Raw genomic sequence first — 25,228 nt, 5'->3', positions numbered from 1 at the left:
GTTTTATTTTGTGGTGTCGCTTTTACCATTTGCATTTTCATGTTTTGGCAGGTCCGGAAGATTGTCCAAAGATGGGAAAAGCGTCCCGTTTTCGAAACTTTTCCGGATTTGGGCTCTTTTCTGCTTTTTATAATCTGATAGAAGTCTGTTCCGGTAGAAAACCTGGTCCAATTTGTATCGCTTGTACAGCTTTTCGAAAGTATTCAACTCCTTCTTTATATCCGGTAATTTTTCACCTTTAAGTTCCTTCAATTGCACCTCTGCATTCACACTCTCCTCCTTTTTTGTCGTATCATCCTCCTTTGCATCATCGTCACCCTTATCGTCCTTACCCTCCTCATTGTCATCTTTCGTATCTTCCTCCTTCTTCTTTCCCCACTTAAAGTACCCTTTCACTTTATTGAAAGAGCTTGCGCTGTTTTCTATCTCTAATTCTAACCGCTTGCTCTTGCGAATCAAAATACTCTCTTTTCGCACCAATGCACTATGCTCTGATGATTTTGACACTCCAGCTTCATCTTCATACACTGTACTGCAGAAATTGGCATCACTTAAGTGTGATGGGCACACGTAAAACCAGTCTTTGCTGTTATCTGTAATAAGAACGGATGTGGAAGGCTTAAAACAGATAAGACATGATTTGGCATCTGACGTCGCCACTTTCCTTTCACGATAAGAGTTTCTAAAAGGTGGCTTTTGACTCATATAAATTTGTGCTAAATGACCGAGGGTTGTAAAAAGAGACTGTGTAATTGCTTAAGACAAGCAGTCGAAGCAAGAAATCAATAATCAAAAGAATGATCAGAATAAGCTGAGAATCTGAAATATTTCCCAAAAAAAAAAAAAAAAAAAAAATAGGTAGTTCGTCAAATTTATTCAGGTCCATGCTATATCATATTATATATTTATTAATTTTCCAATGCTTCCTTTTATAATTAGAGCGATTCATCATAATCATAGTTTAGCGAGTTCTTGATCTTCTCGTATATCAAATCGTCCAGCTCCGAGCTTTTATCTGAGTCAATTGCATCAACTTCTTCATGCTGTTTGCTGTCAGAATTATCAAGCACTGCCTTTCCACTATCTTGAAGCCACTTTATTCTGTTATCAACCACCTTGTTGTCACAGATAAGTGTAATATTTTCGGACTCAAAGCATCGGAAGCTGAATGAATCTGGTCCGCACAAGTTTTCCTTCACCTTCTCCCATATCCAAAGCTCCAAATCATATCCAATATCGGCAAAGCTGTCACCAAAATTTCGAATTGGGTTATCTTCCATATCCGTAAACCAGTCATGAGTCACGTACTCAAATGGGTCCATCTTTGGCGAGTGAATGTGATAAAACATGGGTGATGGCACAATTCCGTTTCCTCGAGTGACGTATTTTCCATATGTATAATCGTAGTTGTATGTAAACTTCTTGGCAGCCTTGACATCGGCTTGATTCTGCAATATAATGCGTTTTAGGTTCTCATAATCCACAACAGGGTCCATCTGGACGATTGTGGAGTCGACGTACCAGTTTGCTGTCTTGACAAAGGTACCGTACAGTTTATCCGGCTTCTTGTAAACTTGATAACTCATCTTTTTCAAGTAGTATGCTGCCAAAACGTATGTTTCCTTATCACCTTCCCCAGCTCCTCCTTGGGATATTAATGGATGAAAGCCGGCCGGTCCATCATAGTTGTAATATAAAGAAAGTAGCAAAGTATTAAAGTGAAGCGTTTTATTAAGCATGATCTGGCCTGCCTCGGTAGTCCAATCCATTAATGTTCCTTTCAGATCATGAAAATTCACTTCTTCTTCTGGCGAAACAAGATCATCGGCTGTTGTGTATTGGTTTGGATCTGTAAACAAATCATTTAAGCGCCTGACCGGTTTAGAGCCAACTTTAATTCCCAAAACAGAGTAAAGAGCAGGAGAGGATGTTCTCCGCCAGAAATCAGGCCACGTGATCATCTGGTATTTCTTAAAAAGGTCTGACTGGAACAAGTAGTCCGGGTTTTTCACTGCAAAGTTGTCAGAGTCTAGATAAAGCACATTCTCAAAAGATGAACCAAGTAATGCAAACGATTTTATCTGATACCCTTTAACCTGACCAAACTTCTTCAGTACACTCTTGCCATAGATGCTTGCAAAAGTGACGCATCTCGCATTATACTGCTTTGGAAGGACCTCGTTGCACAAATAAGGCTCATAATCGGCTTCGTTTGGTATCATTAGCTCTAATGGGAGTTTAGCACCACTTTTTCGGAGTGATTGTATCGATAAAAATGCAAACCACGTATATTTTCCGCCTCCAACCATCACATATCCCTCTCCATTGTATAGACCTTCTGGAAATTCTGAAGGTAGACTGTTTACAACTCTCGAATGCTTAAAACGAAGATCCCTCACAAACAGGCTGTCAAAATGCATTATCTCACGAAGCCGCTTCTCGGACAATGTTTCAAACCCTTTATCAAGAAACTCCGTTTTCCAAATCACCGGCTTTCCGCTATTTGTCGTAATTCTTTCTGGATGCGGAAAGCTTAATCTATTTTCATTCAGGATATCGCTGTAATCGGATAGCAGTTTCTTGAAATCGATTTGAGATCCATCGTAACTGAATTGAAGCGGGCTCACTTTTATCTTTTCTAAAATATCCTTCTCCTTGGAAAACAAAGCCAGCCTTTCCCTTTTGGATTTTTCATACTCATCTTCAATCAAATTAACTATTACTTTTCCGGTGATGACATTCTTGGACTCACTATTGAAGTAGAGATTTTTCACGTTTCGATCGTACTGACTGAACAGTCTTGTAGCCGCAAATGTTGCCTGGGAGATCACAATTCCAGCTGAACTGTTCGTTAAAACGTAAAAGATGCATTCACAAATAAAACAAAAAGCCAATACTCCTAGTACCAGGATCAGGACATTCAGACTCTGATGGGTTGAAAAACCAAGATGAGCCAAACGCTCAAAAAGCGGCTTTATTACATTTGGCATATTATCAACATTGGACGAACCAGATGAGGGTAATTACTGAAAAGAGCACAAAAGAAGGATGAACCCTAAAGGTAAAAGATGGTGTTTAAAATAGATCGGTTAAAATACGATATGAGTTGCGATCACAGTCTGAGCCTCGGAAAAAGACGCAAACAATAGGGAAAAAATATCGCCGAGAGTCGCCACGCATTGCGTCGATCGACTTTTTATCAACTGTACTAGTTGGGCACACAAATATTATATAAATTGCCGGATTAACAAGTTGAGGAAAGAGGCTGAGACCAATTATATTCCTTATCACAATATTTGCACAAGGGTTTATAGGCTATCACAAAATTGTTGAATGCAGGAGCTAATAACGTGAATCAAACAAACGGTGATAACAATTGAAAATTCAAGCTGAGGCCACTGTTGTCAGAAAATCTAATCTGTACAACGAAAAAAGAGCATTGAGTCAATATTGGTGGACTATAGCACACAAGCTAGCACACAAGCTTTGCGTTTCGAGTTATTACGATTACAGATTATTACAATTGATATTCTCACAAGTACCAATTTGCAAACTCTAGAAGAAAAGAGCAAATTTGCCAAATTTATGCCACTAGAACTTCCAACAGACCGAATGTCTCTAAATATTGCATCCTCAGCACTAGATGGGGATCATAGCACTATTTTAGGCTCATTTCAGCATTCAAATGATAGATTCCAGCGGTGGTTTGACCGATTCTCTATCTCGGCTAAGGTGGGAATCATAATTGGTTCGGGAATTGTTGTGTTGCTTCAAATATGGGCGTTGGTTAATTACCAGCTAATAATCGACAAGATGGTGGAGTTATCGGACCACTGGAGGTTGTGGGGGTTTAAGGGGATCCTTTTGCTGTTCCTGATAGTGTTTGCAATAAGCTTTCCTCCGTGCGTGGGATTCAATATGTGCAGCGTGTTTGCAGGAATGGTGTACGGGTTTTCTGGATGGCCGCTGTTGGCACTGGCAGCAGTTGGTGGGTCGACGGCATCATTTGCACTATTTAAGTATCTTCTTGGGACGATTGCGGACGAGATGATGGAGCATAGCGATAATCTAAAGCTTTTTGCGGATGTTTTGACCGACCCAGATGCAACTTTTGCCCAAAATCTTCTTGTACTTACGCTTTTAAGGTTCTCCCCACTTCCATATTCGTTTTCCAACGGTGCAATGGGCGCAATCCCGGGAATCCCGGTGGTTTCGTTTGCAATTGCGTCTGCAATTTCGTCTCCAAAGTATTTTCTTCAACTTTTCGTGGGAACACAGTTGCGAGACATTGGAAATGGCAATACTTCGGCATCCACGAAAATTGCCAAGTTTACAAGTATCTTGATTGCAACCGGAGCTTTTGCGGCAGCTTCTTACCTCATATTTTCGAGGATGAAGGCCAAGGCTGTGGAACAACAACGTTTGGGAGGGGATAACTACGAGGAGAATGGTTTAAACGGGTTTAATTATGAGGAAGATGGATTTGATGGAGATGATTACGAAGCAAATACGTTGAATGGAGGTGATTCAGGAGAAAATAGACTGAATGGAAATGATTCAGGAGAAAGTAGGCTGAATGGAAATGATTCAGAAGAAAGTAGGCTGAATGGAAATGATTATGGGAAAAATAGTCCGAATAGTGCTAGCTATCAGGATAATCAGCTTGAATGAATGAGAATAAATTTGCGGAAATTATTCGCGACCACAGATCGATCGATGTGCGAAAAGAAGAATCGACAGTACAATGCAACCGGCTTTCCAAAATATCATGCACGGGAGACCAAACCGGAAGGAGGAAGTTTATGAAAACAAGAGCCAAGAACAAAGAAAGCGATTAACAAACAACAATCAACAATCGTATAAGCAGTAAACCGGACGATTATAAAATAGGATGTACCAGTGTAAATTGCATCATGTGCTGAGCCGTGTTCCATGATACACACTCTTGCAATTTTATTACTGAGAAGTAACTTGTGTGTTTCAGGGCTGATGCTTTACAGAGAGCGATTTTCCACTTTTTTAGTTCACAGTTGGAAACACAATGGAGCATATAACATTTGCAGGCTGTGTTTCTACTTGAATTTAGCAGAGGCTTTGCCTTTGTTTATGAAACAGGAGTTTGAGCCATCGGTAAAAGAAGATAAATGTGGTGAGTAAGCAGAGAAGAAAATTGGTGATACGCGTTTGAATCGATCGAAATCTGAGAGATAGTTAAGACGCACACTTCCCAAAGCGGGCAACAGATATGGTGAATCCGACTTTGAAGTTTCCGGAACGGGAATAAAGATGGATAATCCATTGAATTGTTGGCACTTTTTTTTCATTGATGGCTCAATTTAACGTAAATCTGACCACATGCGCTTTCTTTTTTCTTTCTTCCTTTCTATGCTTAAAGCTCCAAACGCGCTTAAATTCATTATTCCAAGAAAAAGTAAAATCAGGCATTATCAGGCAACAAGTGCGACGAGGGAAAAAGTTGAAAATGAAAAAAAAAAAAAAAAGAGGAAATAAAGAAAGTTGTTTATGTTCTTTCAAGGTATGTATGTATACACCAAATTTTATTTTTTTGAGAGCGTAAGCTGTTTTTTTATTTTTATTTTTTTTTATTCCGCAGCTCGTCTATTATTATCCAAATGGTTTTGTTTATATTGGCATTGTCTGCTGTATACTAAGTAGCGTTTGACATTGTTTTTCGCATTGTTTGTTGTTGTAAGATCATAGTGTAGACCAAGCGAGGCTTTTGCCTATTGAAGGGTGGGAACAAGAATTGCCAGGCTTATATTGAATTCCATCTTATTTTTTTTCAGATTCCAAATTTGAAGACCGGTTAGGGTATTTTGGGCCTTTTTGGTTGTTTTCGTGTTTTTTTTCCTTTCATCGTGCCCTCTTTTTTTTTGTGTTATATTTGCAGCACGTAAAGGACATAGAACTGTTTCTAACTGTAACGTCAATTAAAGCTGAGTACATAAGTACCAGTGTGCTGTATTGCCGGAAGAAGCGAAGCGTTTCAGAAAGAAAAGAAAAGAATTCAGATCATCCTAAAGGCTATTTAGAGATCAGTTAGTACATTCAGCACAGCACATTCACTCGTTTTGATACAAAGTTTCGCTCGTTTTTATAACATTTTCGCTTATTTCACGTTGGACGGTTCAGTTTCGTTTGATTGGATAACAGTTGACAACATTATCACAAATAGAGAGCAGCACAAAAGCAGACAGATCAAAATTCCAGGCTGAATCGCGATACAAAAGATCAGCATAGAAAATTCACATGATGAGCCAGAAGAACTATGAGAAGCCAGGAGTGAAGCTTCCAGATCTCCTTTCAGATCTGCCACAGTTTCTGAGACAGCCATACCCAAATGTTAAGTTCAACTCCGCGTTTCCTCCATTTACGACAAATGTTCCTTTTAGAGGGGTAATGGAAAGGGCAGGATTCGACGTTTACAAGCCGGGAAAAGGACCGGCACACCGCCATAGTGGGAAGAGCAAGCACAGTTCCGGATCCAGGATGGTTTCTGACAGTGGTCTTTTGTCTCCTAATCCGCTATATAGCCGGAAGGGACATGCCAATTACTCCGATCCCTCGATTCGGCATGCGGGATCAGAATCACGTTCTGCGTCGAATCCCCCGGCCTCTCGGAGCAATCCGAGCTTGTTCAAGATGGGCGGGCGGTATGCCCCGCAGCACACGGGGGATCAGCTGCCTGAGGAGGCAAGAGGGGGTGCGCCGCGGGTGCGACAGCTACAGCAGGCGCGGCAGGGGCCTGGTGTGCGCGGTGGGCTGAGTGTGCCCAGTAGCCCTGGTGTGATGCCTGGTGCGGTGCCCGGTAGGGCTGCCCCACCCCGCTTTGCTGCTATAGGCTCGCCAGCCCTTTCCGTCAGGAGCAACCCGGCGGGATATTCTGGTCAGTACACACCGGGCCAGCGGAAGGTGAGGGTGCCCGAGGAGCAACCGCCGGTTGGTCCATTTGCACGGGCGGGCGTGAGTCCGTTCCAGGACTCCGATGAGGAGGACGAGGAAAATGAGGCCAGAAAAAATGTGGAGGGTGAGGTAAGAAAAAATGTAGAGGGTGAGGCAAGAAAAAATTTGGAGGGTGAGGAGAGAGGAAATGTGAAAGATGAGGAAAGAGGAAATTTGGAGGATGAGGAAAGAGGAGATGTGAAAGATGATTTTACGAGAGATCAATATGAAAGAAATGAATTTGAAAGAGGTCAAGATGAAAATAGTCAGTTTGAAAATAATGGATTTGAAAAGAATCTCAAAGACCAGAACGAGAAAGATGAAAGGAATAATGAATTTGAAAGAGGTCAAAATGAAAGGGATCAAGAAGATCAAGAAGATCGAGATGATCGAGATGATCAAAATTATCAAAATGATCACAATGATAAAAGGAATGCTAATCCTGATAATTCTGCAAGCGATGGAGACTCTATGGACTCGTTCGATGCACAGTTTGAGCCGGAGGCCGACTCAGTGAAACAGCTTTTGCACATGCAGAAGGAGGCAGCAGGTGGCAACGCGACGGCGACGTTTGTTGTGCCGGACATTCAGGTAGGAGCCCAGTCCGCAGGTGAGAAAAATGCCCCTCAGGGCGATATATACGGGGGAGTTGGGTTTAAGAGGCTCAGCACGATGCAGACGGAGGACCCGAAAATATACAATTTGCCGAGAGAGGAGAGACGAAAAGGGGATGAAGAATGGGATGAAAGAAGGGATGCAAAAAGGGATGCAGAAAGGGATGAAAAAAATGAGGTTGGACAAGAGGGGCACTGGGATGAAAAAATTTGGGAGGGTGGAAGAGGCGAAAAAAACCAGTCTGAAAAATACAACAAGGTTGTCAGCGACGACGGCAAGGACTCGGCAGACAACTTTGAAATGTCGACTATCCAGGAGCAGGAGGAGGCCGAGGACACGCACACGGAGGAGAGTTCGCCTGTGTCGGCTCCGTCGAGTGCGGACACTTCGCCCCTGCAGGGTCTCGGGGTGCCCGGTCTCACGAAGATGAAGGTGAACGCGTTGCGGTCGCCGGGCGAGTCGCCGGAGCTCGGTGGGGCCCCTGGTGTCTCACGGGGCAACCGCGGGGTGCACCGACACTCGCTCTCGCAGTCGTCGGTGTCCGCGGGATGGCTTCCGGGGCGGGGCTCAGGGGATTCCACCGGTTCATCGGAGGCCGAGAGTCCCACCCAGTGTCTCCACATCGGTGGCGTGGGGGGCAATGATGCTAAAATTATTGGCGCTGGCTCTAATATTAATGCTAACTCTGGTGTTAATGCTAACTCTAATATTAATGCTAACTCTGGTATTAATGTTAACCCTAATATTAATGTCAACTCCAATATCAATGCTAACTCTGGTATTGATGCCAATGCCAACACTAATAAAAAGCACACAAACGAAATCAAATACCCTCCAGGCCAGGGCCCTTGCAGAAAATGCAACCAGCCAATCCTGAAAGGCCAGAAGTCGATTTGGTCTAAAGACAGCCAGCTCTCGGGTCAATGGCACCGCAGATGCTTCTCATGCTACTCTTGCAACCAGAAATTCACTAAAGGGCAATCCTGCTATGTCTACAACGACCGGCCTTACTGTGAGACACATTTCCACGAGTTGAATGGCTCACTTTGCCGGATTTGCGGCAAGGGAGTCGAGGGGGAGTGTTTGCAAAACGAGGTGAATGAGGTTTTTCACACGAGCTGCCTCAAATGCTGTGTTTGTGGTGCTGCAATTAGGACTGAGTACTTCATATATTGCGGCAAGGTTCTATGTGAGAAAGATGCAAACGAGCAGATCAAGTTGATCCAGGCTAATAGTGATAAACTCACCACCACCGATAAGGTTGTCAAAAGACGGACCAGGTTGATGCATGTTTGATTATGCACACTGCTGTTAAATTTCCTGCTTTTCTACTGGCGCTTACTTTTGTTCTCCGCGTTGCTGGCGTTTGATTCCGGTTGGTTTTACTTGTTCTTGGATCACGCATGGTTGTTCCGTTCGCTTGTTTTTCTGCTATATACGGTGTATTTTTTAAAATAGATTGACATACTTTGTATGCTCGGGTAGTCTTTATTCTTATCATATTTCTTTTTCTTCGATATTCTTTCTCTTCTTTCTACCATATTTATCTATTTCTTTCGCTTTATCTTTACTTTCAACTTCTACTTTCTATTTCTACTCTGCTCATAATTCATCTCTTCTTCTCTACCCCCTTACGGTATTTCATACATTTCCACTTTCTTACTTCTTTCTACCTTATCCCTCGTGCTGGACCCGTTTTTTTTTTTTTGCATCTCATCTCGCTACTTTCTGCTATTTATTTCTCTCGATTTTTTTTCACTCGTCTCGCTACTTTTTTTATCTATCCAATCCATCTTTACTTCTTCCCATCTCTACTTCATTTCATCTCCATATTAGCTCTTCCACACATTCAACATGACTAAACGCACTTCTCTGCCCCAGGAACCCGGGGATCTCATTTATTACCTTCCCATCGACCAAACGCTCGCACAAAAAGAACTTGTTGAGTTGATGGTCCAACTTCACAGAAAAAGCATTCTTAAGAGTTTGGGCAAGCTCAAAGTGGAGGAAACAGGCAGCACAGTGGATGCAGACGGAAACCCGTACCTCAACGATAATGTGATGCTTGAAACATTTGTGTCTTGCGTGCGGGAAATTGACAATCACCCAACTTTACTAGTGAATCACTTCATTCCTCGCAATCTGCTTCTTCTAGATACAAAGTCCAACATCATCAGCTCATCGCTCAAGTACGTCACACTCGATAATATTCTCAACAAGCTCACGGAGCGCGGAAAGCCAAAAACACTGATTATCAGTGTTTCGAACGGCAAAGAGTTGGATTTAGTGGAGTCGATCTTGATTGGAAAAAACGGCCTGCAGTATTACAGATTTAGTGGAGCGTCGATCTATTACGAAAACCACGGCTCGTTTAACTTTGCAAAGAACCCGGTCAAACCGCCTGAGAGGCAGCATAGGGACTCTTCGCCGGAAAGTAAGCATTCTGGATCAAATTCAAGATCTTCAACACCTTCTTCGCGTTCTTCTGGACACGTGAGGAGAAGAAGGGCTAAGGGTTCGCACGAGAAGGCGAAAAGAGGCCAGCACAGCCACAAGGGCCCGCGCAGAAGCCGGTCGAAGTCCCGGGCAGGTGCCTCTAAGCACAAAAAGACAGATGACTACACTCCAAGAATCTCGAAAAACAGTCCTCTATTTGCCAAGATCGAGGCCGAAAAGCACAACACGAAGTTGAACGTGTACTTGATTCTCTCGAACCAACTCAAGTACTTGACCCAGTTTGAGGAGTTGAAGAGTGACTTCATCATCACTCTGGACTCGAACTTAAAGCAGGTGGCACCAAAGCCAGACCAGGTGCCGATCATCAAGATGGTGATTCCAAACTCGCTCGAGTACTTCGACCAGCAGTTGCAAAGAGAGGTGCCAACACTCAAGTCGAGCCCGGAGATATACAACAAGTTCCTCACGTACTTGACGGTCGCGTACCGCGCAAACGTCGCGTCGAACGACGATTCAGCTGCTTATGTAAGCCCCGGCTTAATCGACTGGATGCTAGACATCCAGCACACGCCGTTTCCGGACGACATTCGCATTCCGGATTTCCCCGTTGCCGGTTTGCGCATCGAGGAGTTGACTTTGCGGTGTGTTGAGTCGATGCAGAGCGTCCAGCATGAGCAGCCTTATGAAATTGAGAAGTACGAGTTTTACGATGCAAGCCTGAAGTTCCCACACGCGAAAAATGAGCACAAGCGGCAGAAGATGGACTTGGCCGAGATCCCAGATAAGGTTTCGTACCGGCAGTATCAGAAGTTGCTGGCCAAGATGGTGTACGAGCGGTGTAAGGATCTTGATCACGTGATCAGCGAAAAAAGGGACAACTTGGCCGTGATCCACGAGGACGAATCCAGGCGGCAGTACACGCTGGAGACGAGCAATGCGTCGATCGGCGCGATGTACAAGTCGTTCCGGACTGCGCGCACGAACGACGAGTCGATGGGCAAGCACTTGGAGCGTTTGACGAGTGATGAGAGCAAGCTTTTGTCGATGTTGGATGTGGAAAAGAGGAGGCTTGAGGAATATCGGCTTAAGCTTGGTCAGGATGTGACCGAGGATGAGGAAAGAAGCAAGCAGAAGGTTCTGGAAGACTTGCAAAAGCAGTTGGCGGACCTTGAAATCGTCGCGGACAAAAACGAAAAGGAGAACGATGCTTTGCGTGCGGAATACCAGACTTGCTCATCTCAGGCGGCCGATATGTCTACAAGATTAGAGGCGTATGGGGAAAAGGTGAAGCGGCTGGAAAAGGAGTCGGATGGATTATCCGGCAAGCTTGAGGAAAAGCGGTTGGATGACGAGATTGGAGAAATTGAAAGGAGAACTCAGGCTTACGATCGGGATAACGCCTTTCTTGAGAAGTACATCGACCACTTGGACATGCTGTTGAAGCAGAGGATCAAACAAGGTCCACAAAGCTTGAGGAGAACGAGCCGGAGTGTGTCTCCTTACTGAAGATGTGGGCTACATCCACGTTTGGGGTTTTCTTTGTACGCGTTTGTAATTCTAGGTTCTTGGGTAAACTGTGTTTTTATTATTTAATGGTTACTTTGCAGCTGCATTGCATTTTGGCATTGTGTAGAAGCTTGTAGAATACGCTGCTATTTACAATTGCTGAGAAAGAGAGGCAATGTGTTTAGGATGGTTTGAATGGATTAGAAGATGCGAGATTCGGTTGAGAAAATGCATTTATTTGACGTTTAATACACGTTTATTGCTCGTTATTGCTCTTTATTGCTCTTTATTCCTCGTTATTCATCGTTATTCATCGTTATTCATCGTTATTCATCGTTATTGCTCTTTCTTCCTCTTTCTTCCTCTTTCTTCCTCTTTCTTCCTCTTTTAGTCTATGTTAACAAGCATAATGCTCTCAGCTCTTCGATCCAACAAAAATATCGGCTCCTTCCAAGACTGTCCGTCTCCATCACCTCGACAATCCACAGCTGCGCATCCTTGCACCACTCACACCCCCTTGCCCAGCTCTGCATCGAAGAAACGCGTCACTTCATCCTTTGTAACGACTTTCTTCTGCTCAGCAAACGGCTTCAAGAACTCTGTCAACTTACTCTTAATCTTTTCGTACGCCTCCATGCCGGTTATTGCCTGCTCTACAGGCACTTTGCTCAATTCCTTCATTCCCATTTCGAAAATCGACGAGCTTTCGTCATCCGTGTCTTCCGGCGGCTTGTATATCGGATCCTCCTCATACATGAATGCGAATTCCTTCATCAACTTCACCAGACTGGCATTTTGAGGCTGGTTTTCCTGCACCAGCCGACGAATCTGGCTCTTAAAATCCTTTCCCAGCAGTATTGTGTAGGGGAAAGACCTCCGGGGCCTTTTTCTGCTCCCACAATCGGCATTATCATGCTTTTCACCGCCTAAAAGAAGCCTCCGTCTCTCCTCGAGACTTCCGGAGGGCACGTAGTACACCTTCTGGCAGTGCAAAAGACTGGCAAGACGCGCAAACTGTTCTGGAAACTTCTGGACGCACTTCCAGCACACAATCGTCTCGAATGTGTCCAAAGACGGGAATTCGGGCATTGGCAAAACCTCGCCAACGCAATTTCCAGTCTTGTGATCCGATTCGGCGTCAATTCCGGCCTCGGAAAGCGTTTCCAACCGGTTTTCGCCTGATTTTGCCTCGGAAAGTGTCGGACGCCGGCTCACAACACCCGGAAAAAGCCCCATTAGGCATTCTTCATGATACCAGTCTTCCCCACATGCCTGACCAAACTGGCACTGGAACATGTCGCTGTCATCCATCGGGTTGTATGGTTTTTTGCAGCTGCAAAACAAACCGCGAAAATTCTGGTTGTACGTGTTTGACATCGATGGCACGTCCAGAATCTGCTTCTGCGAACTGCTGGTATCTTTTTGGTGTAAGGACGGACGCATGTCGAGCAACAAGGACGATCTCCGGGATGAAGGACGTGATTCATGCCGGCCATACCTGATTTTGCATTTTCCGTTGCCGGCAGTCCGCTCCGTTCCGCAATCACACGAAAATTCACGTTTTGTGAAAAGTTCGACCAACCGGTGGGTCGAGTGACACCTGATTGAGCATGCAAAGCACACCCCGCATGGTTTTCTAGATCTTTCTGAACACGTTAAGCATGCATACACTTCTTGGCGAATTGGGCCCAATTCGTACGTACACTTGTCTGGATCGTACGGCATACGCATCCTTGCCTCTTTTTCCAAACTCAGTTGCTCATGTATGTAGTCCTGAGCGGTGATCGATGATGCTTCTTCGTTGCTTTGTGCAGGCTGTGCTGATTTCGGCATGCTTTCTTTTTTACCTGCTTCCGGTATGCTTTCTTTCCTGCCTGCTTCCGGCATACTTTCTGTCCCACTCGATTCTCTCGTACTTTTTGGCTTATCTGATTCCATCATACTTTCTAGCTTGCTTGATTCTTTTTTAACCTCGGCCTTTTTCCCTGGTCCCGGTTGGTCCATTTTGTTCCCTTTGTCGAATTTGGTTTAGTTTGGTACTCAATTGGCATCAGTAGAAAAAGAATGATTAGCAAATGCAAGTCTGTAATTGATAACAGATTCGCGAGCAAGAAATATCATTTTTTTTTTGTCGTTTACGCGGCGGCGTGTTCCAGGCTGTGCTGGCTTTCGGGCAGCGCTAAAAACCAAGTACTGAAAAATATGCAATTAGTAAGTGTGGGTGAGCAAATGGTTTAAAAGACTTGAGTGATGAATTAGTTTTGATTCTTTGTGTTGTTTAATGATTAACAAATGTCGTCAGAGTTAGAAAATGGAAAATGGAAAATGAAAATGGAAAATGGAAAATGAAAATGAAAATGGAAATGGAAAATGAAAATGAAAATGGAAATGGAAAATGAGAAAACTGTTAGTAAATTACTTTTCAAAGATTGCACGGTTTGTGATATTAACGCTCGTCTTAGAGGAAATTTGTGTTTGTAAATCATCATGTTGACCACTATTTTCTGTAAATATTATAAGTGCTCTGCATGATAATCATCACAAAATGCATCGGATTCCACATTATGCCATACATTATAGCATAATATACAGCTGAATCATACAAGTATTGTATTTATTATATGCTACACTTGATCACATTCGAAGCACGAAAATATCTTAATACCTTAATTTTCTTCTGTACCTTCCTTGATTTCTTCTTATTCCTTCCTCAGTTTCTTCCTATACCTTCCTCAATTTCTCCTACTCCCAATCCCTTCATGCCAACCATTTCATCTCTCTGTTTTGCGTCGACCGACGCGTAACGACGCAATGAGGACCAAAAAAAAATGCACATCGTGTCCCTTAAATTCCATGTCAAAACACGCATCAACCTCCAGACATATATGGACACCATATTCCAAAATGTGAAACGGGAGATTTTCGGCAAAAATCATCCTTGCTCGGATCCCCTTATTCCCTCAAGCTGTTTTTGAAAATCCTCGCCACGTCCATTCATTGTTTTTGGAAATAGTAAACTCGCACGCACATATTAGAATTCTGGTCGAATACACATTTAAGGGCTGTCGTTTTTTCCACGACCCCAAAACAATTAGCGACGAAATAGGAAATGACGAAAGTGCAGGAGGGCACAGGCGTGTCCGATTACAAACTTGTGATGGACCAATTGGTTGGTCCAGAGCACCGCCGGTTTGGGCGCATGCGCTACAGGGACTCGCCCGCAACCGTCTGCCCCACGACCATTGCGCTAGCGCAGCCCTGTTTGACACAGGCACAGATGGCGCAGTTGCTCCTGCGCACGACCGCGCTACTCAGTTTGTTTGGGATCTACATTCATCAAACTTCCGGTATGCTAATTGTCTATTGTCGTGACCGGGAATCTTTTGCAATAAGGAGGAATCCATATGAACTGCAGGACGTCGTGAACCGCACAGGGCGGTGGGATTTTTGGCTTTCTGGAAAGGCCAAATCTGGTGCGCATTATGTTGCCGCAGATGGCGCTGACGACATCAAGCGCAGGTTGGGTGCGCGCGAGCGCATTGGTTGGGAGGCCTTGTCTGCGGAAATCACCCAATTGGAGAAGCGCTATTCAATGGAGGTGCCGAATGAGGTTGTATTTGGAGACGCACGACCTCAGCGAGGTGCGCCCATTCCTTTACTTCCCATATATCTTGGATGGCCAAAGCGCATGTCGCTGGAGGCGGGATGCGACTTGTGCCGCATTGCGCATGTTGATTACTCAGCGCCTGACTACAGGGCGCAGATGAATGCGCATCGACCCGCACTGCGGCTCTATCAGGTGATATACTTTTCAATGGAGCGCGTACCTTATCAGGTGGAACTCGTCGCCCCAGAATGGTGTGCTGCGCCCATCAACGAGGCACTCGATGCTTTTCTACGCAGCGATAGTCGTGCGCTCGCCGAATTTGTTCGGCGCTGGTGCGCGCACAAACATTCAGATGGCAGCGGCCACGATGGCGCTACGCGCACGGTGCCCCTGCCGCCGTGCGCCACTCCCAGCGCACATGCCAGCTCGCACTCTAGCCCCTTACAGATTGGTGACGAGTTTGATGAGTTTTACCAGGCCATTGAAGCGCAGGATGAGGAAAAAAAGACCAAGACTGCTACGCAGCCTAAAAACTCCAAAAGAGAGCGTGCGCCTAATTCCGCAGCGCAAGCAGCGCGCGCTAAGAAGGCGCACTTGCAGAGCGATAACCAGCGCAATGGCGCCGAGGAAGATACTGCGCTAGAAGCATTCTATAGCGTCTTGATCTAGCACATGCTGGTTGATCTGCTGTGTTTGGCACACTACCATTTTCCATGTTTACCTAGTTACTAAAAGGGAGTAGCCATTGAGGGTTTAATGCCCCGAATTGGTTTATGGCCTGTTTTTGTGAACTTCTAGAATACTTATGACGCATTCTCTCACCTCCTCAAATTCTTGTATGATATAATCTTTCCAGGAATTCCCAAAAAAAAAGGATATTGTTATTGTAGTTCGAATTCCAACGGTTAAGCTGACAACTGCATGGAAATCAATGATTGGTTCATCATTTTTCTTTCTTTTCGTTGTTTCCCTTTTTGTTTTCTTTTTTTTTGTCTCTTGTTTCTTTTTGTTGTTTCCCTTCTTATTTCCCTTTTTGTTTCTCGCTTTTTCATTTCCCGCCCCGCGAGCGCAATGCATTAAACCCCCTAGCGGTTTGCCGATACACAGCCGCGCGAAATGTCAACGTCTAAAATCTTAAAAAAAAAACAATGCGATTGTGAGGTAAGCGTTTTTGTTTCGAAGGTTTGCTTTGAGGGCGCCCCGAGGTGCGCGCATTCTCGACTGCAGCGCCACTCGTGATCCGCTGGCTAGCGCATCCGCACTCAAATTTAGCAGAGCGCACCCGACATCCCAAAAATAAGGCGCCTCTTTTTTTTCAAATGGCGCCATATGCGTGTCCCCCCAAGTTGTTGAATAATAATATTATTAGCGACAAAATTATGTTGGACTGGATGGTAAAAATAAATTGTGACAGACCGGGGGACAAAAGAAGTCAATTGAAACTGAAATTCTACAATAGCAGATAGTTCCAGAAGCAGGCACTTGTGGGCCGCAGCGCCGGAGACGCCAGAGCGCAAAGCGCATAGCGCAGGATGTGTGTTTTCGCGCACAGCGCTTGCCGGAGGCCCCCCAGCGGAGATGTGGTGCGCATCAAAGAACTATTTGGTTCGACCTATTTCGAAACACAAAAGTGCCGGAGGAAATTCACGACTTCCCGTTGAAGAAATTGTTTCCACTCGATTGTTTTTCTTGCTGTTGGAAATATTTCATTGTCGAGGTTCTTATTATTCGCTATTATGATCTGAAATTTTAAACGGGAATTTGACAATAGTTCCTAGTTCTATTAACTAATAAGTACATAGCTAAATAAATAAGTCAGAATAGCAGCTTTTGGTAACGCTTTCACAATTTTGGGGTGCTGAACTTGTGCTTCAAGATTATGGTTTTCCATATTTTCCATATTTTCCATATTCTCCATATTTTCCATATTTTCCATATTCTCCGTATTCTTCATATTTTCCATATTCTCCATATTCATAATTCCTCAAGGCATCTATGTAGATTTGCTTTCATTTTCTTTCCCTTTTTTTACTCTTTTTTATTTTGCTGAGAGATGCACCCGTGCCTCATCGTACCAAAGTCTATTTTTATAATGGTGCTATTTTTTTCGATTGTCCCAGGTCAGCCAACACTGTTAGCCGGCATTTTATTTAATTTTTTTATTTATTTATTTATTTTATTTTCCTCTTCTCACACTTAGTCCATATGCGGGGCCCAGGAGTCGTTTTTTCTGTTGTTATTTTCTCAAAAGGGCCCTGCCCCTATTATCTGGCCAACACTATGATGTTTCATGTTGTTTGTTTGAATCTATTCCACTTGTGCCTTGTTGTCCTTCCTCACTTTCTCCCTTCCATAATTCGTGTCCGTTTACGTATGTATGTACTTTTTTTTTTTTGTAAACATCCATCCATCTATGTGCATTCATTGTTTTTTCCTGCCCATATTCTAAACTACGTACGTTTCTTTTTCTCTGTTTCCTTTTTTCTTTTTCCCCCCTTGGTTCTCGAATCGCGTTCAGTCTCCATTTTCCTCTCCTCTGTGTTTTTTCATCTCACCTTCATTAGATCATTGTTTATATACCTCCACTTCCCACCTTTTTGCAACCCATGGCTTCTCATGATTTCACACGTTTCTTGTGCTATTGCCAAAGCTGTTTTCTTCTATCATCAGGTCTCTTGGGTTCCTTCCACGGTCTCTTTTTTTACTTTTCGCTGATCGCTTCAGCTTACTTCACTTATCCATATACTATTCGGTATTTGCGATAGTCTCTCGTTAAGCTTGTGCAAAATTTCTCTTTTTCTTTCACTATTTTGTCCATTTTCTTTCACTGCCGTACATTCTTTTTGGCCTTGAGCCTGTGTTTCCACCGGCATTCTAAACAATTTCTTCCTAATTCGGTCGGCCTTTGACTCCAACATCCGGGAAATGACATCTGCAGCAAATTCCACCTCCACCTCCACGAGCGACGCTGCGGCGCCCGCCGCGCAGAAACCTTCATTGAGCGCACGCGCGGACACTGGCGCAGCCACTGGCGCAGATACTGGTGCGGCCGCGGCCACGAGCGCAGGCACACATGCGCAACAGCGTAACAACGACGACACCGCTGATGCTACAGCTACCGCGCAACCACAATCTTCCTCATCATCACCGAGTCCGCCGCCTGCGGTTGCCACAGCTGCGCGGGGCAGAAAGCGCAGAAAGCGCAAGAAGCGCATATACAGGTGTACGGGTTTCCCCAACTGCTCCATGACTTTTACCCGGTCTGAACACTTAGCAAGGCACATTAGAAAGCATACAGGCGAGCGCCCATTCAAGTGCGACCTGTGCTTGAAGCGTTTTTCGCGTTTGGACAATCTCCGACAGCACCGACAGACAGTCCACATGTATGAGAACTTCATTCTTACATACCCCGGAAAGAACGTGAATGTGCGCGTGAAGAGCCGCAAGGCGCTGCCCGACATGCGCAGTAGCGCCACCGCAGAGCGCCAGCGCAGGGCATGCCGCACCCTCAACGCCAAACTGGACTCCAAGTTGCCGACTTTCAAATTGAATTCCAGTCTTAAGGAGTCTGGGATCTCGCCGCACACGCCCACCGGCGCGTCGGCCAAGCCGCCTGCGCTTATTTCGCCGCCGCCCTCTGTTCCGTCTTCCAGAGTGACAATTTCGCAGCCGCGAGGCGCAGTGCTCCCGCCGCCAAGGCGCCAGAACCTTCTGAGCCGCGCACTCTCCGAATTCAGGCCGAACGGCGTAAACAAGCCCCGCCCAATCGCCATTCCCGGCTCCACAAAATCTTCAATGCTGATAACTCCGAACAGCAACAGCGGCACGACGCCGACGCCGGCACATGCGGGCAGCGCATCTGCGCCATATATAAACACGCCGCTCTCCGCATCCGCAGTTTACCCCTGCGGCTGGTCTCCCGCCTTGTATAGCGCCGGCTTCTTTGAGTCGCGCTCCGCAACTTCTAGCCCCATCGCAACTTCAACTCCGGGGGTAATGATCTTTTCTAATCCCACATCTCCGTACGCTCCGCCTCCCGGTTTCATCTATCAAGCATCTCCCCCGTGGGCGCCGACATCCGCGCAGCCGCAGCTGGTTGCGCCGCAGGATTACATGCCTGGATATGGGCAGCAGATGCCGTACATTCCGCCCGCTCCTGTGGCGCCGCCTATGCCACCTGCGCCCACGCAAATGCGCATAGTGTCGTCGGAGTTTCCTGCACTGAATGGCATGTCACAGGCGCAAGCACGGGCACAGGCACAGGCGCAAGCACGGGCACAGGCACAAGCCCACGCGCAAGGCCTGTACCGCTACAGCGCATACCGCAGTGCGCAGCCGGCGACCGCGCCAAGCTCAGCCACATCCCTGCACTTCGCGCGATCCGTCCCAGAACTTTCAATTCCTTCGAGTTCCGGCCAGTCGTCTCCCGTCGGCTCAGACGTCTCGCCGATGGCAAGATTCCCCAATCTGGATACGCATAGCACCAAACACTGGCTACGGAATGTCCTGAACACAGAAAGAAAGCCGGACTCCGCAGAGGACAGGAAGCGCTGACTGCTGCGGGTTTCCGCACCGGTTAGAGCTTTTGCACGTTTGTGTTACGCAGGCCGTACATTCACATGCATTTTATATAAATTACTTTGGTGCTTTCCTATTGATCCTTTTTTTTTTTGCCCCTTCTCATTTGGTTCACTCTTCTGTATTCTACTTTCAGATATTTGCGCCACTTAGTGAATGGATATGCGTTTTATAAATTTCCGATTGCGTAAGTGCACTTTAATGGGAAGGCCTAAGTATTATATAAAAAATAGAATTATAGAGTTATAGAATTGTTAAGACTTGCTTTGGTGAGATAAAAGCATAGATGTATTAGATGAATTTGCTGGGATAAAAATTATAAATGGGCTGAAATGCCGGCTTGAAGTAAACTGCAAATGCTCAGGGTGAATCAATAATGATCTCCTAAAATACTAATGATCACACATGTGTATAAATTCATTTTGCCATTCACTTCACAATTACTTTGCAATTTACCTCACAATTCACCTCATAATTCACCTCATAATTTACTTTGTAATACTTCACAATTTACTTTGCAATACTTCACAACTTTGCCATTTACTTTGCTATTCTAAAAATCCTTGAATTCTAATTTTTCCCCCACTAACCAAACTAGAACTTCCCTTCGCTTTTCCCCTCTCCTCCTCTCAGTCGACACTTAACTTTTTCTCCCGATACTCGCTCACGGGATTGACTCTCTCTTTTTCTCCCCTTATCTCAGTGCCCACCGCGAATTTTCCCTCATTTTTATGCTTTCTCTACGACCTACTATTTTTTTTTGTTGTTTGTTTATTTTTTTAACATAAATCATTATTAACCTGATCGCGACTTTTCTCCCCGACCTATTTCACTCCAACGAATATTCTTCTTTTTTCCTTGCATTCGAATAAACAACCTGTTCACATATTCAAGACAACAGAATTGGCCAGCATCAGTTTATAAAGCGCAATGTCAGGCAAAATACACGGAGGAAAGGGAAAAGGAGGAGCCAAAGATGGCATTCTCAGGTTTCAGTCACATTCTGCAAGAGCAGGTCTTCAATTCCCCGTCGGAAGAACAAAAAGATACCTAAAGACCACAGTGCGAAACAAAATTAGAGTCAGTTCAAAAGCCGCCATTTATTTAGCCGCTGTTCTGGAGTATCTCACAGCAGAAGTTCTCGAATTGGCTGGAAATGCGGCAAAAGATTTGCATGTCAAAAGAATCACACCACGTCATCTTCAACTTGCAATTCGTGGTGATGAAGAATTGGACACGCTCATTAAGGCAACCATCGCCTTCGGTGGTGTCTTGCCACACATAAACAAGGCCCTTTTAATGAAGGTTGAGCGCAGAAGGCACTGAGGATCGATTAGACAGCCTTGTGATTATTCTTCTCTCTGTTTTGATCTTTTATATCTATCTGTCTTGTTGTTTGTATTTGTATAGTATGTGCAGTCCACTGTCTGTTTTTTTTTTTTAATGATATCTGCAATCGAAACTTTTGTTATTCATCATTTGTGTAAATCTGTTGCGTCTTAGCTGTCTTCGTTTTTCATATGACTTTTTTTTCTTCTACTCTTTTTTTTGTCACGTTCGTCTTATCTTTCCTTAAATTCAAAAGTTTCAATAAGTAACTTTCCGTATGTTTTCTGTGCAGTCAAATGTTTCAAAATCGGCAAATATGGCATAATTCGGAAGCTGTCAATGTATCCAATCGGATAATTTGAACAAACTCATAGTCTCTGTTTATGTCTTCTGCCAATCATTTCTTTCCCAACCTCATTTCTGCGTATTATCCTCCAATCAGTTTACTCTGTTCATCCTTTTCCATGGATTTTCACACATCCTCTTTTCGCATATTATTACTTCAACAATCGTTTCTCCGGCACTATCACATCAGGCTGCTCTTTCCCGGTAATTCTTCTTTATGTTTTTTGATCCAGCCTTCAATTCATCTGTTACCTGTAGTGTGCAAGTATCATTTTGGATAAGCACCCGATAGGAATTATCCAAATTTCCGCCAGATCCTCCCTCGGCAAGTGGCATTCTCATAAGTGGGACAATGTTCCATCCCGGAGGTATTAATTCATCATTTGGGATGTGCATGCTGCGAAAATGTGAATATTCTATCGAATCATCATCTGGTGGACTTTGTGTGCTCCCCGAATGATTGGTGTGATTTTGCAGTTGATTACTTATTCTCGATGCTTCTTCGTTGATTGTATTTGTTTCACTCTCTCTGTTTATCACATTTTCTCCATTCGCTTCGTTTACAGTGTTTCGCCTATTCTCATCATTGCCGTCATTAATGCCATTCTCGTTATTTGCATTCTGCATATTTTCCATATTACCAATATTCTCTCTATTCTCCCCATTTGCCCCATTTTCACCCTCTACATGATGATGGTGGGTCCATTCAGGCAGATTCCCTTCGCTCGAGTTGAAAACTTCACGACGACAGGTTGGACAGCAATGAGATCTCTCAAGCCAGCTTTTGAGACATCCAAAATGAAGCACGTGTCCACATGGCAGCTTCTTTGGTGCATTCCTGCCCCGCTTGTTCGGCACATCTGTAGTCATATCATCTCTGCAAATAATGCACATAGTTTGACCATCCAGATCTTCCTCTGTTGCATCCGAAATGTGCGCATCCAAGTCACGAGCACTTTGAGGAAGTAAAAGAAGTCTTTTAGCTGCTTAGCTAGCCGCACAACACCCACGTATACATCTCTGGTGAAGTTCACGGGTATTATGTAGGCATAGATAAGACCAATAAACACAAAGAACACCGCCATAAGCCTGATTACACTAATTATGATCATTCCAATCTTGCTAATCCACACCTTGTCTTCCCACACCTCCTCTTCCGGATACCACTTCAAGTAGATCATTTCCATCACGTTCAGAGCAAATTTTAGTGCGCCCTCAAGCAATTCAAGGTAGACCATGAGGAAATCCAACCCAAACACCACAAAAACATCCGTGCTGTGTACAAAAGCATGGTCTATGCAACTGGAAATCACTTTGTAGTCCATCACAAGAAAAATCACCAGCGTTCCGGTGGTCCGATCCCATAAAACCTTCTTCAAACTCGAGTTTGGATCCTGCTGTTGTCTTTGGAAAAGAAGTTCTATTCTGTCTCCCAAGATCCAGTGGAAAACCTTCATGAAAAGCAAAGCCATGATCATCCCAAAGATAAGCAAATTATTCTCTGACCTGAACATTGCCAGGGTCATCAAGAGGTTTGTCACTGTAAACCATGCTCGCTCATACAAATGCTCAATTTCGATTAGCCTCAATTCACCGAACATCATCTCTTGAAGCATCTTTCCCACAAAAACACTCCATCCAATAAGCCAATTTGTCAATATAAGCATATTCATGCCCTTTGAAAGCTCGATACCTGCAGTATATACATTTGGCCGGGTCCAAAGTGCTTGATTTATCGCATATGCTGTTAAAGCTGTGCTAGCCGCAAGATATGCTCCAAAAAGATACTTTCTTGGTATCGCTAACGCCATTCTTGTCTTTGAAGCAAAAAGCCTATGTTATGTATAATGCTGATATCCCGTATAATTTTGCACTCTTCTTATGTGACAATTTCTTTGCTTTCTTATCCTTCAATTCACGAGTAGTTTGTTGATGCAAAATGGCAAGGCTAACGAAAAAAAAAATAAAATAAAGGCTGGGTGGCATCTTTAGAAATTGCATGTTACTATTTCGCGCATAAAAGTTAGTTCCGACTATCGCACACCCTACATTCTCCATCTTGCCAGATAACGCCAAGTTGGCCGTCTTCTTATCGATCAATGCATATTTCGCATTACATGGCTACATATCACTAGTCTGAGCTCTCTATCCCATTTCCTGCTATTGCTCGCCAATAACATGTCATTAAAGCGTAAATATGTATTATTTCATGCCAATTATATATATTAAAAGGAAGCATTTTTGATTTGTCTTTCAACCTCCTCAAGCTGCTAACCATTTCCTCCATCTATTGATCCATGTCACTTGTCGAACTGAAGGCATCTTCAAAGTCGTCTTCTGATTGGCTATCCGAGTCCATATCCACATCCTGGAGCCTAATCACACATTTCTTCAAGAGAATCATCCCTGACATGATACTCTGTGCCTCTTGTGTGTCTTTTTTCTTGTGTATATCGGCTTTAATCTTGTTGATCTCCCGATTAATGTAGTTCCGTACCGCCTGCTGGTTCCAAACAGACATTATACCTTCCTGATTATCACGAATACTAGCTTCGTAGCCCATTTTCTGTCTTAACTTAAAGTACGCATAGATGCACTCGAGATATGAATTCATCCGTTGTAGATATTTGAGCCCCGGGTCAATGTTGTATGGAGGCCTAAGACTAAAGTTTTCGGCGACTTCTTTGAACTCTTTAAACTGCCCACTGAGCATAAAAAGCCAAAAAAATGAATAAGAATACAATGGAACAGCATTCATCGTACCTTCTCTATATGGAATATAAGCAGTCGACCTCATCCTATGAGGTTCCTCGTCTACTTTGCTCCTATCCCAGTATATTTGATGCGGATACTTCAAAGGAGCTGGTCGCATAGGTGGAATCCTATACGTTCTCACCAAAAATCGTACAAATCTATGAAGTTTCGATCGAAATGGTCTCTGAATATTTGACATGTTCACAACTTTCAACACAGCTTTTAGAAGTTCCGAGCTTTCGGATCTAATAAACGTGCGTGCCAAAGTGGCATTTCTAGATATTGACAAGAGATAAACTTGTTCTGCAGACAACCCAGTAACATCTACCATTTCCTGAAATTCCTGTTTGCATTTTGCCTTGAGAATTTTTAACGCTATAGACCATATTTGACGTATGTCGCATTCTGAGTTGCGTATAAGCAATTGTAATATATGATAAGCAGAATCCCAGTCCTGTCTAAGTACACAGGTATGAAGCAAAGTATTCATGGTAAGAAAATCGTACACCAGCGGACCTATCGATCGAAATTCCGGATTGTCCTTCCTTGTAGGTCTTCGCTCACTGTAGAAGCCTGAGAAATAGTCATTATCCAATGTGAAAATAGTTGGTGGAAATTCGTAGCCTGAAGTTACATTTTGAAGTGTATTTGCTACCGGAGAGGACAAATTTCTAAATTTCCATTCATTTGGCCATCTCGCCATGTCGTTGCTGTGCTCTTGTTCCTCATCAACAATTCTTGATCTGTTTTTATGTTCATTTTCCTCAATATTTGATTCTTGTGATCGATTCGGAGAATTAGCCTCATCTTCACCACCTTCACCTTCTTCATCCTCTGAGTCACTTAACCACACCTCAAATGTTCGATTTAATATATCATTAATACCTGATGACAATCTTAATCTGTTAGTTGGATTTGATCTGTTGGACAGCTTTTGTTCTTCCTCTACTGCAGTTTTTGTATACTCCTCAAGTTCAGATACTCGTTGATCCCTTGTTTCATCAAGTATATGTTTTGCTACTGTAGCCCGGAGCGGCTCAAAAAGATCTGACATACTTCAAAATCATCTGTACC

General features: G+C 44.0%; 11 protein-coding genes across 11 annotated transcripts; 6 read left to right on the top strand and 5 right to left on the bottom strand.

The window, feature by feature from the left end:
• Window positions 1-3: 3 nt before the first annotated feature.
• On the bottom strand, window positions 4-705 carry BRETT_000457 (uncharacterized protein; the record flags this gene model as incomplete). Its single annotated transcript, XM_041279023.1, has 1 exon — window positions 4-705. One exon carries the CDS (start codon window positions 703-705, stop codon window positions 4-6), a length of 702 nt encoding a protein of 233 aa, XP_041137237.1.
• Window positions 706-935: 230 nt separating this feature from the next.
• Window positions 936-2,990, bottom strand: BRETT_000456 (uncharacterized protein; the record flags this gene model as incomplete). The annotated part of the gene is made up of 1 exon (XM_041279022.1): window positions 936-2,990. The coding sequence occupies one exon, from the start codon at window positions 2,988-2,990 to the stop codon at window positions 936-938; it is 2,055 nt and encodes a 684-aa protein (XP_041137236.1).
• Window positions 2,991-3,612: 622 nt separating this feature from the next.
• BRETT_000455 (uncharacterized protein) lies at window positions 3,613-4,671 on the top strand (the record flags this gene model as incomplete). The annotated part of the gene is made up of 1 exon (XM_041279021.1): window positions 3,613-4,671. The coding sequence occupies one exon, from the start codon at window positions 3,613-3,615 to the stop codon at window positions 4,669-4,671; it is 1,059 nt and encodes a 352-aa protein (XP_041137235.1).
• Window positions 4,672-6,273: 1,602 nt separating this feature from the next.
• On the top strand, window positions 6,274-8,874 carry BRETT_000454 (uncharacterized protein; the record flags this gene model as incomplete). The annotated part of the gene is made up of 1 exon (XM_041279020.1): window positions 6,274-8,874. The coding sequence occupies one exon, from the start codon at window positions 6,274-6,276 to the stop codon at window positions 8,872-8,874; it is 2,601 nt and encodes an 866-aa protein (XP_041137234.1).
• A 558-nt stretch (window positions 8,875-9,432) lies between these two features.
• On the top strand, window positions 9,433-11,541 carry BRETT_000453 (uncharacterized protein; the record flags this gene model as incomplete). Its single annotated transcript, XM_041279019.1, has 1 exon — window positions 9,433-11,541. One exon carries the CDS (start codon window positions 9,433-9,435, stop codon window positions 11,539-11,541), a length of 2,109 nt encoding a protein of 702 aa, XP_041137233.1.
• A 507-nt stretch (window positions 11,542-12,048) lies between these two features.
• On the bottom strand, window positions 12,049-13,545 carry BRETT_000452 (uncharacterized protein; the record flags this gene model as incomplete). Its single annotated transcript, XM_041279018.1, has 1 exon — window positions 12,049-13,545. One exon carries the CDS (start codon window positions 13,543-13,545, stop codon window positions 12,049-12,051), a length of 1,497 nt encoding a protein of 498 aa, XP_041137232.1.
• Window positions 13,546-14,650: 1,105 nt separating this feature from the next.
• BRETT_000451 (uncharacterized protein) lies at window positions 14,651-15,817 on the top strand (the record flags this gene model as incomplete). Its single annotated transcript, XM_041279017.1, has 1 exon — window positions 14,651-15,817. The coding sequence occupies one exon, from the start codon at window positions 14,651-14,653 to the stop codon at window positions 15,815-15,817; it is 1,167 nt and encodes a 388-aa protein (XP_041137231.1).
• A 2,256-nt stretch (window positions 15,818-18,073) lies between these two features.
• BRETT_000450 (uncharacterized protein) lies at window positions 18,074-19,702 on the top strand (the record flags this gene model as incomplete). The annotated part of the gene is made up of 1 exon (XM_041279016.1): window positions 18,074-19,702. One exon carries the CDS (start codon window positions 18,074-18,076, stop codon window positions 19,700-19,702), a length of 1,629 nt encoding a protein of 542 aa, XP_041137230.1.
• A 954-nt stretch (window positions 19,703-20,656) lies between these two features.
• On the top strand, window positions 20,657-21,052 carry HTZ1 (histone H2A.Z; the record flags this gene model as incomplete). Its single annotated transcript, XM_041279015.1, has 1 exon — window positions 20,657-21,052. The coding sequence occupies one exon, from the start codon at window positions 20,657-20,659 to the stop codon at window positions 21,050-21,052; it is 396 nt and encodes a 131-aa protein (XP_041137229.1).
• Window positions 21,053-21,586: 534 nt separating this feature from the next.
• On the bottom strand, window positions 21,587-23,211 carry BRETT_000448 (uncharacterized protein; the record flags this gene model as incomplete). The annotated part of the gene is made up of 2 exons (XM_041279014.1): window positions 21,587-22,383; window positions 22,407-23,211. The coding sequence occupies 2 exons, from the start codon at window positions 23,209-23,211 to the stop codon at window positions 21,587-21,589; spliced, it is 1,602 nt and encodes a 533-aa protein (XP_041137228.1).
• Window positions 23,212-23,687: 476 nt separating this feature from the next.
• Window positions 23,688-25,208, bottom strand: BRETT_000447 (uncharacterized protein; the record flags this gene model as incomplete). Its single annotated transcript, XM_041279013.1, has 1 exon — window positions 23,688-25,208. The coding sequence occupies one exon, from the start codon at window positions 25,206-25,208 to the stop codon at window positions 23,688-23,690; it is 1,521 nt and encodes a 506-aa protein (XP_041137227.1).
• Window positions 25,209-25,228: the final 20 nt, after the last annotated feature.

The sequence above is a fragment of the Brettanomyces bruxellensis genome, chromosome 8 (genome assembly GCF_011074885.1).
Source record: "Brettanomyces bruxellensis chromosome 8, complete sequence".
Classification (NCBI taxonomy): domain Eukaryota; kingdom Fungi; phylum Ascomycota; class Pichiomycetes; order Pichiales; family Pichiaceae; genus Brettanomyces; species Brettanomyces bruxellensis.
This window is presented reverse-complemented; position numbering and strand designations above follow the sequence as displayed.